The sequence below is a fragment of the Gallinula chloropus genome (genome assembly GCF_964237585.1).
Source record: "Gallinula chloropus genome assembly, chromosome: 18".
NCBI classification, from domain to species: domain Eukaryota; kingdom Metazoa; phylum Chordata; class Aves; order Gruiformes; family Rallidae; genus Gallinula; species Gallinula chloropus.
In genome coordinates this window covers 2133223-2143635 of record NC_140103.1, presented here as the reverse complement: position 1 = coordinate 2143635, position 10413 = coordinate 2133223, and the positions used below count along the sequence as shown (strand labels likewise).

The 10413-nt window shown below is 42.9% G+C and overlaps 1 protein-coding gene across 1 annotated transcript in view; it reads right to left on the bottom strand.

Annotated features, from left to right (window-relative positions):
* The window catches only part of TTLL11 (tubulin tyrosine ligase like 11), a gene marked incomplete at both ends in the record, with an annotated part of 43157 nt that overhangs the window by 30389 nt on the left and 2355 nt on the right, over positions 1 to 10413 (bottom strand). The window contains 2 exons of the mRNA XM_084272634.1: positions 4264 to 4397; positions 5592 to 5688. Coding sequence (XP_084128760.1) covers positions 4264 to 4397; positions 5592 to 5688 — 231 coding nt within the window. The remainder of the gene's footprint in view (positions 1 to 4263; positions 4398 to 5591; positions 5689 to 10413) is intronic.

Sequence of the window (10413 nt, the reverse complement as noted above, 5' to 3'; positions counted from 1 at the left end):
ATATGGCATGTTTTACAACACGTAGCAAAGAAAGAACGTGGCCACCTTCAAGCCAGGGAGTTAACATTTCTCAGCCTTGAGAAGCATAGGAGGAACAAACAGCTCCCTGGGGTACAGGCTGACCCAAGTCCCATCTGCTGTCTCCCCAGGCCCCGTCTGCTCCAGTGGTGCTCACTGCTCCAGAATCCATTTGGCAAGCAGAGTGTGGATGTGGTGATCCAACTGGCATACACTAAGAACAAAAAGAAAACCATGGGGAAGTGGTATTAATCAGCAACTGGTTTGGAGCCCAAGGACTGAGCAACCAGTGGAAATGCACTGCTGCATCACCCTATCAGGCAGAGATTTAAACTCACGGCACAGCATCAGGACCCTAGTGAAGAAGCCTCTGTAGCTCCCCAGGGTCTATTGCTGTTCTCTGCATGCAGGTGTAAATATAGCAGCACTGCATTCACAAGTATTTAGGAGGAAATAAATCATTAAGAGCACAAATTCCTCAAAGGGAGACTCCAAAACACAAGCCCGAAGGCCATTTATTTCCTGGAGAATCGCACTGCTGAAAGCCTTCCTACTAACTGCAGCAATTCAACATTCATTATTTAGACTAGGGCTTTTCTCATGGACAAGTGTCACACCAACTCAGTGAAGATCCTTCTGTAAAATAGGTCACTGAGAGATGAAATACCACAATGGAGATCAGGTTTCCATAAATGGCGTGTGGATAAATAGGCTCAAGTAGATCAGCAGGCCTAGACAGCAAAGGAGGAAAGCAGGATTTATGCCCTAGTCTCTTTAACACTCAAGAATCCTCCCCTGACATGACATTACATACTGGAGGAGTCTCATTAAAGTCAGCATCTCAGAAAGAAACTTGTTTAATCTTAAACCTCCACAACTAAACGTATGTATGTCTGGAGTCGTAGTTGGGTATGAAGTGCCAATCATGGTCTGCCAGAGCAGGAACTAATAAAGAGCCTCTATGAAACCAGCCAGGGCAATCTGCCTCCCGTTCCAGTGTCTGCTGTTCATGCCTCAGGCTACTCCTGCTCTGATACTGCAGCACCTTTTCAAAAAAGATAAAGCTTCCTGAGGACTGTCGTTAAAGATGCAAGAGCAACCTGCTCTTGAAGCCCTGCATTTTAACAAGCATTGCTCTCATACAGCTCATACTTCACTTTTTCCATTTAGCTGGAAAGGAAGCAATTAGTCTCCATCATTTTCTAGTCCATCAAACCTTACAATGGCAGAGGAAGATAGGAGGGTGGGGACAGGGGACCAGAGCCAGTCTGGTTTTCAGCACCTTGGCTGTCTTGACGAAAGCAGATGGTTTCTTGATTTTCAGGGAAATTCTTGACAGTCATCTTTGACTTCTCCACAATCCCCTCAACTACATTCTCTCAAATTATCATTAAGAGGAGGCTTGTCCAGACTTAGAGGAGTCAGTCACGCAGGAAAATTAGCTCATATGCAATGAGGAATTTCTGTGTACTGAGCTTGACAGAAGGAAACTACCTTTAAAAACATGTTAACCATTCACAGCCTGCAGCAAGAGGAGAGCAGGGTGCCTAACGGAATGAAATCAGATCCAGTTGCAGGTTTTTGCCTTTCCTGAGGAAACTCAGGCTGAATGAAAAGAGTGTTCTGAAAAAAAAGCATATAATGGGCTATGAGATTTGACAGCACAAAGACTAGAATATTCATGTCTGTGCCTAAGAGGTATCCGAAAGCTGAAAACCTGATTAAAGCACCAAAAATATGCTGTGCTGGAAATTAGACTGTCCAAATTAGATTCTTATTAAAAATTAATCATACTAGGCCTATTCATCATCCTCACAGACAACACAAAGGCTGCAGTATGAGAGCAATCACAGCCTTGGTTTGAATCCCAAGCCAGTTACACTTCAGAAACTGGAGTCTCCTGTTAGAAATAAGTTCTTAGCACAGATTCCAACTGATTCTTCTCTGTTAGGGAAGGGGCAATTACCACAGCACCCCACAGACTTGCCTATCTGCCATTTACCTTCTGCTATGGTGAATACAGAGATCTTTCAAAGGTAAAAACAGGTGAATATTGAAAATAGCTAAAAATGTATTTACTTAGTAAAATGAACTTTTAAGCCTTCATTTAAAGTACCCATCACTGTTTCATTACAAATGACACTAAGGAAACTACTGCCCTGTTGGTATTTCCAATACACATATCCACAACAAAGAGGAGCACAGCTCTCTCCTCAGTCACTGCCTTTAAAGCACAGGTTAGTACTGGATTAGCTGCACTGTTTTCTAGCTGTATTTATGCATCAGGGAAGGTGGGAAAAGCTGACAGCATCTGATCTAGTTACTGATACACACATATGATAGAAGTTCACAGCCCTGTCTGTGGAAGCAAGGCAGAGTAAGAAAATTTGAGAGATAAATTGTTTTGAAATGCTGTAGTGCTCCAAGAGCAGAGATGTGAATTGAAGGAGTTTCTTCTCTCAGCAGTCATTTCTGTCACGGTGTTAATGTCTCAGTGCAGCCCTTTGTGACAAAATCTTCTACAAATGGCAGCAAGCCACCTTCTCATGTGTAACCTACACAGACACAGGCACAGGATTTGTGGCCTTTGGTAATTAACTACACCCCAAAGGGCTTGAATACCAATAACAGCGAGGACACAGCAAGGCAAGTCACAGTGCAACTCATCTAGAGCGACATACTTAGCTGCAGCCCACGACAAAACAGCTTGACTTCCAGAAGTACCGGAGATGGCTAAATCCTCCTCTGCTCAGATAAAGGAACACGTGGCATCCACATACTCAAGTGCACGCCAGCTCCTACCAGGCTCTAACATGCAGGCACCACACCTGCTGTATTGTACCTTTTTTGTGAATAGGTTGAAAATTCAGTCTCAGAGGGCTGATGTTTTCAGCAGCATTAAGGTCCTTTGGTTTTAAAGCAAACATTAAACCACATACACACAAATAAACACCTCAAAAGCTCGGGGAGCTCCTACTGAGAACTCATGAAACTGCATGCAGAAAGCAGGCTGAACCATTGATGCTTCACAGTGGATTTGGATTTTTTCTGCTTGTATTTCTTCTTGTTTTGGAGGGGTTACATTTCCAACTTGTGCTAAGTAGAACATAAACTCTTACAACATAAAATACAATGTTTGATAACACAAACTATGCTTTTCTCAAACACAGATGGAAGAACATATGCAAAGGAAACTCCTAGGAGTGTGTTACTGGACATCTGTTATCCTTGGAACAAAAAGCAAATCGTTTTCACTCCAGTAACCATTCAACCAGAGCAAAGTATTTATTTGCAGTGCCACCTGCTGACAGCGTGCAGGTCTGTACATCCAGCTCATGCACACACCACGGTGCGATGCACCGCGCGGGTCCCCGGCGCCCCATAGCCCGGATGGGTGCCATTCCCAGAAGTGGCCCCATGGGAAGCCCAGTGCACTGCTTTGAAGGTTTACTTCTGAGTTACTTGCACAGATCTACCTGTCTGTCGTGGTTTTACCCCGGCTGAGAGCCGAGACCCAAGCCGCTGCCTGCGTGGATCACGAAAAACTGAGAAAGTCCTTGACTGCTTGACCACAACTGAAAACACCAGGGTGTTATCAGCACTGCTTTCACTTTAACACTCAAACACAGCATTCCAGCCGCTGCTACAGAAGTTAACTCCATCCTGACTGAAACCAGGACACTGTCCCAGCTAAACTGAGTAATTTACACTCCTTTTACAAACTGGTCTTACAGGTAAAGCAGTTAAGAGTGCAGTACTATAGGGATTTTATTCATTTGTTACTGGCAGTGCCACAGCAGTGACCCAGCACACCCGTAGAGTGTATATTAAAAGATATCCAAGGATTTAATTGGATTGTGGTTATGATAATCATCTAAAAAGTAACAGACAGTAGAGAATTACATTTCTTTTTCTCTCTATTTTCCAAGCAGAGGATACTGTAGAACACATTAATGCACTGAGCATGTCAGGGTTGAAACAAACACATACAATATTTTTTAAAATACATTTGTAATAACAGAACCAAATACCACCACACAGCATCACTGCTTTCCCCCCTCCTCCCAAAAGGCTGAAAAGAATGGTGGTTTATTACGTTTTGAATATTTAAACAGTGCAACAGTCTGACAAGAGACTCAAACAAGCGTGACTTCAAATAACCTGGTAGGTGTGAAAAACTAAAGAATGACGTGGGAAAAATACACAACAAGTTATAACATTCTGGGAGTAAAAATAATAATCTACCTCATCCACAAAGAGGGGAAATTCTTCTGGCAGAATCCAGGATCGAGGATAGAAGTTATACTCCAGAGGGAACAGATCCTGCATTGTTCGCACTGCCCGGCTCAGTGTGATTTTACGTACCATCTCTGTCATGCCTGGGAAAAGAAGAGACAGGGTCTAAAAGAGATGAAGGATCCACAGTGTTATATCACTAATCACTCTAGCAGTAGGCTCTGCTTCCTATAAAGCTGACGATATTTTAAAACTTAAAATCCAACAAAATGTTTGTAGCATCCCCCTGGCATAGTTCACATTGTATTCACTACTGTATCATATTAGAAGAAAAAAATTAGTTATCCAAAATACAGCTCAGAAGAATGGAAAGTTTTAGTCCAATAGTGACTACAGGCTTTGCCATAATCCAAAATTACTCTCCTGGTCTGCTATTGTTCCAGGAATAGTTAAAAATGTCATTTAAATATAATCTAGCACTTGTTGTTTCCTTTTCATTCCACATCCAAAAGAACAGGGTGTTCTGTGAGCAGCCCCAGCACCAAGTTAGCACGAGGCTCCTGGAAATCAGGGATTTTGACTACTGTGCATGACACTTTCTTCCCAGATAGAAGCTGGGATACAGAGAGGGTAATGTTCATCTAACACAGATTTAAGCCACCAGAAAACTACACCATCCAATACCTGAACTTTCCAGAGAGAAGAGAAAGTGAGGGTAAATAAAGCATAAAGTTCGGTATCTAAGGGTTCTCACTCTCACAGCATAGTAACTGCAGCAATAAATCTGAAGTAAAGGGCTTATCTAAGTCAATACCTAAGCTTTTAGCTCTTATTTAGAGAGATCTCAACAGGGATTAAATGAGAAAAAAGGGAGCTTAAAGTAGAAGAGGCATCATGAGGGCTGACACAAACTCCTCAATATTAAAATACCCAGCTGAGGAACTCCACTTCAAGCTTCTCCCTCAGACAGGCCAGAGCACGAAACAAAACACATTCTTTCCACTTGGATTCAAAGCCAAAGCTACAGCACCTGGTAGCAGACAATACTTAGATTACAGCCTAAAGTTCTCCTTTCTCCTAAAGCCATACATAGGAAGTGTTCTTCTCATCAGAACCACCTTCTCTCCAAAACAAACTTCAGTTCAGAGACTGAGATGCCCACTGTGGTATTCTTTCCCCCCAAGCAGAAATCACCTACCCAAACCAGCAAACATGCTAAAAATACTACCAGCTGAGAGGCAGGTAATTCACACCAAAAACCCAGTAAGCCCCAGAAGCCGTTCAAATAATCATGTTTATAAAGCATTTGTGTAAATCTGGAGACAGAAATGAGGTACCTGGAAACTTGTTGACTTGACCTGAGAATATATCGTTATCATGAAACGAAACCCCGTGCCAATAGATATCGCAGGGCAAACGTCTGCCAAAGGGAAACTGGAAAAGAGAGAGGAGACAGGTTTTGAAGCAGTCTGGCACAACCAATGCATTCCTAACTTTCCCAACGCCTGCATGAAGCATAAACGAGTCAAGAAGTGTCTTCTGACTGTCAGATGAAAACATGCTCTGTGTTTTGGTTGCGAAACTCGGAATATTTTGATCAGTTCAAGACTTTAAAGTTCAAGGAAAGGTTTAGAGAAACTAAAAATAAGTGACTGAGGCATGATCTGTACTAAGAAACTCTGAGCTTGTTATCAACCCCAGTTAAGGCAGGACTCATTGGCAATGTAAAATACTATATACATTTCATTAAGCAGCATTTCATCCTGTCACAGAACAGCAAGTGCTACACTTGGGAAGTAAAACTCAAGACAATGGTTGGGTTAGGGCTCTGTCCTTCCCCAGTTTAAGGGGTGATAAGCTGTTGCAGAACGGCTTGAGAAGCAAGGCCATGAGCCTATGGAGCAGTTGTCCAAGCAGTCACCTGTGTAGCTCAGTCAGACCAGGCCCCACGCCGTCTTGGTGAGAACAGAAGGGTCAATGATGGGTCAGCGTATTCCTGTGTATCGTGCAGCAAGGACACAAGAGGTGGGAGCAGGAGCTGTGATAAGGATTCAGTGCTCCTGGGACTGAGAAAGAGACATGATTCCCAGGCTGCAAGATGGGTGGAGTATGTAAATGTAACCTTTAGTTAAGAGCCAATTAGAATATGACAAGTATAACACGTGGTAGGAACAGTATAAAAGGAAGGGTTGAAGTGCTTTATCAACCATATTGGCTGGCTGCATCCTTCCCTCTCATTGTGGCAATAAGCGACCATTGAGGGAGCACCAGAGGTCACGGAGGAATCCTCATCCTTGGCCACTGCTAAATCAACTCCTGTTCTTAAAACAATCACCATTTAATGCCAACAGTCCCATGCCGTTTTCAGTCATCATCCCTGCCACCCCTCCCAGGCTGCACCCACACCCACCGTGGCCCTTCACCCCCAACCCAGTGGCACCTCCACATGCTCCATCTTGCACCAGCACCAAACATTTCTGCTCCCAGCTGCTGTATTCCAGGGAAAACAGAGTTTATCAACTATTAAGAACTAAGGCAATTATTTCAACAGTATTAAACCTTCCAGCTTCTTTTCCCCGTTCACACAAGACTTCACCACGAACTGGGAAATTGTACAGTTCATTTTCCATTATCCAAAAAATCAACTTTTTTTAAGCAGCCTGGAAAGCTCTGAAACAGTGCTCCAATTAATGATGGCACTGGTTTCTAATAGTAGCAAGGTGGGGGGGTTAAACTAAAAATACCAAAAAAAACTACCAGCAGAAAGAACATAAGCCCTGGGGATTAGCAGTATCAGCAATCCACAGCAAAAAAAAATAGTAAATTACTAAATTAAAGCCCAAACATTTGTAATCAGTATTATAATAACAAATAATTATGCTGTGTTTAAAAAAAAGATACTCTTATCACCCCGTTCTCTCACAATCCAATTTATCAGCCCAAAACCCAATGCACCTGCACGCCCACGCAGGTGCCATTCACACACCATATGGAATATATTCACAGGAATCTCTTCTGTTATTAGGCTGCATCTTTTTCAAATAAATAATGCTTTATTGCTGACACCAGCATTTTTAGGACACATGTGTTAGGCACCTCTCACCCCCATCACCTTTGGTACTTTACTTACAGAAAGACCCACAGCATTTTGCAGAAACTACTTGTTCTTTACTCCAAATGGAATTTTTCTTGCTTTACAACATTTCTTTAAGCAATGGATTTTTGTTTTTCAATATGACAGGAAAAAAAAATCTCATAAAGCGTGAGTGAATTACTTGAGTTGCTACTTTAATTAAAATTTCAATTTCCTCAGTAAATAGCCTTGAAAAATTAATTTAAAATGCAAATTGAGCAATGCATCCTTTCTCTGCTTCCTTACTCATAGGGATGGGATACCCAATTTATCAGAGCCAGTGGATTCTTCACTTATTTCATTATTATTCTGCCTGCAAAATCTGTTTTTGTACAAGTGAGAATTAATTCTGTTAGGCGCTGAAAGACAATCAGTGGCCTTAACCCCTCTGCACAGGTACACCCAGAATACAGATGCAGCACCGGGTCTCAGAGCACCCTTCCCACTAAAACCTGAACACTTTATTTATTTATTAAATGAAATTGAAATGAAAGGACTGAAATTTGCATTTATATAACACCTTTCATCTACAGAGGATATCACAGCACTTTACAAACAGTGAGCAGCTCCGGACTGGAAAAGGGAGGCGTCACCCCCCCCCCCCCCCCCCCGCCCCGTCTCAGCGATGCAGAGAGGGAGGCTGCTTCCCTGCTCCTGGCAAATCAAGAATATTGGGATTTATCCAACAATGGGATCAAACTCATCTCCTGAGTGAGGCGGGAAGGATTCCTTCTACTCCACACTATACTTCTACTTAGGAATAGTGGTTGGAAAGGCACACAGGGTTAGATTATTTGGCTCCCCGCGGCAGCACCAGACAGATACACATTATTCTTGCTGTGGAAGAAGAGGCCTTTCAGCCACCCCCCAGCTCCTGGTGCAGGGGACATGAGCTGAAAAGAAAGGTGGATAACTGAAGCAGCCTGCTCTTCTCAGAGCCCCTCTCTTTGGCTACCCCGTGCCAGCCAAAACATCCTCTGCTCTGCACCAGCCAGTGCCACAGCCAAGGTGTCACAGCCATGGGGATGCTCCATCCTTGTCACCAGGTGCCCGTCCTGTGCAGAGGAACCAAGGCTGGCCCCAGGATCAGTCACTGCAAACAGCCTTCAGGCTGCAGCCACTTCACTGACACTCTGAAGAATTTACTTCAAGTCTTTTTTTATTCAGCGTTGGGGGGCATTTGTCAGATGTACAACAGTGGCAACAAAAGCAGCAAAACAGGAGCCACAGAGAGCAGGGCTGCTTGCACAACGTGGCACTATTAATAATCAATCACAGTCAAATTGGTCTGACAGGTCATTTCTACCTTTTGATTGGAAGCCAATAATTTAAATTGTCTCACGGGTCACATCAGTCTGTTCCATCATGTCTGATGACAAGTTAAATGACTCTTGTCTTCTAGTCAGCCTTCCCTGGCATGAAATTTCAAACTATTTCCACGCCTCCACGCAGCTACTGAACAGCGAGACAGATGAACGCGTGATGCTGGGGTATGTGATGCCCAAGACAGCTGCTGCTTCCATTTTCCTGGTAATTGAAAGCTAGCCCAAGAAATAATTTATTAAGTGATGAATAAACTCAGGATGCAAGCTCAATTTGTGCCCATTATTTCATCTGGCATATCATGTTCATTTTAAAGGACCTGACACGCCGAATCAGACAGTCCAATCTGGTGATGGGAGTAATTGCTTCACTGGCATGCCCATTAAAACTCTGCAACGCTTTTTAAAAGGTCCAGCCCTGTGTGTTACCCCAACCAGAGCTATCATGGTTGATAATTTAATTTGCTCATAATTCCCATAGCTGGGAAAAAAAAAAAAAAGGCATCTTTTCTGTCTCTTGCTTCTGGTAACAGAATCTCCATAAGCAAATTGCTCTCAAACTCCTTCACCTCTTCCTCCTCTATCAGTCATAGAACTGCTCACCAGCACTGCCCTGCTTAGAGCACTGGGTCTTTGTTTTATAGTGGTATTTACCATATGCTAATTTACCAAAACAAACGACTTCCATGTGGACAACTCTGTAATCACACAGGACATTATGTCTCACTTGTAGAAGTGATCAGGGAACATACTGCAATAATAGATGATTGCTGCAAGAGCCAGAGTAACCACAGCAAGGAGGTGTCAGAGCACACAGCCTAAACCAAACGCCTACATGGCACTGCAATAATGCTATTCCCTTAGATAAAGTTAACAAGAAAAAGGAGCCCACTTTAAAAAGTCTATTAGGATAGCCTGCTTCTACAAAAATATTCAGGGCAACACATCCCAGCAGCAAAGAGAACAGCAGAAACAAAAGCAGCAATGGGAGAAGTGTAAAAGTGGTGAGGACCAGATAAACTAAATCAAAGCCTGAGATGCAATCACCTTGAAAAGCATTATACAAGGGATAACAGTATAACACCAGTCCCTAAAACATCAGCATTTAAACAGCATTTTATTACTACTGCTCAGATTAGTTTACTTTTGACATGATTTTTATGGGTCGTGCAAGACACTACATGTGTGTTTCCTCTGAAACCATTCCCAAGGCTGTGTCCCAACGACAGCTGCTGAGCAAGCACATCAGAGCCCTTTTTCTAACCATCTGACAGGGAGAGCTTTCAACATTGTATGTGACTGGAATCAAAATATTCTGTGTCTACTGAAGCTTGCTAGCTTGCAGTCAACAGTTTGTCTTGCTCCCATCCAGAAGACTTTGATGTAATCAGTAGTAGTCAAGAGCCATAGCTAATGTTGGTTCCCCTCTCACTGCTCCTTCCACCTCCGGGGGCAGGTGAAAAGGAGGAGAAAAAGAGAGACAGCTGATTTGACACATACATATTAGCAGGAGAAAATACTTTCCTAAGAAAAAATTATGTCACTTCGTGCACATTCACCTCTTTATTATAACAAAGCTGAAAAAGTTCCAGAAATACATTCCAGTGACTTGCCTGCAAGGAATTAATTACTAACTACCTAGATGGTACCATCAAATGGCACAAAATTCCATATTTGGTCTCTTCTTTATTAAGAGCACGAAGC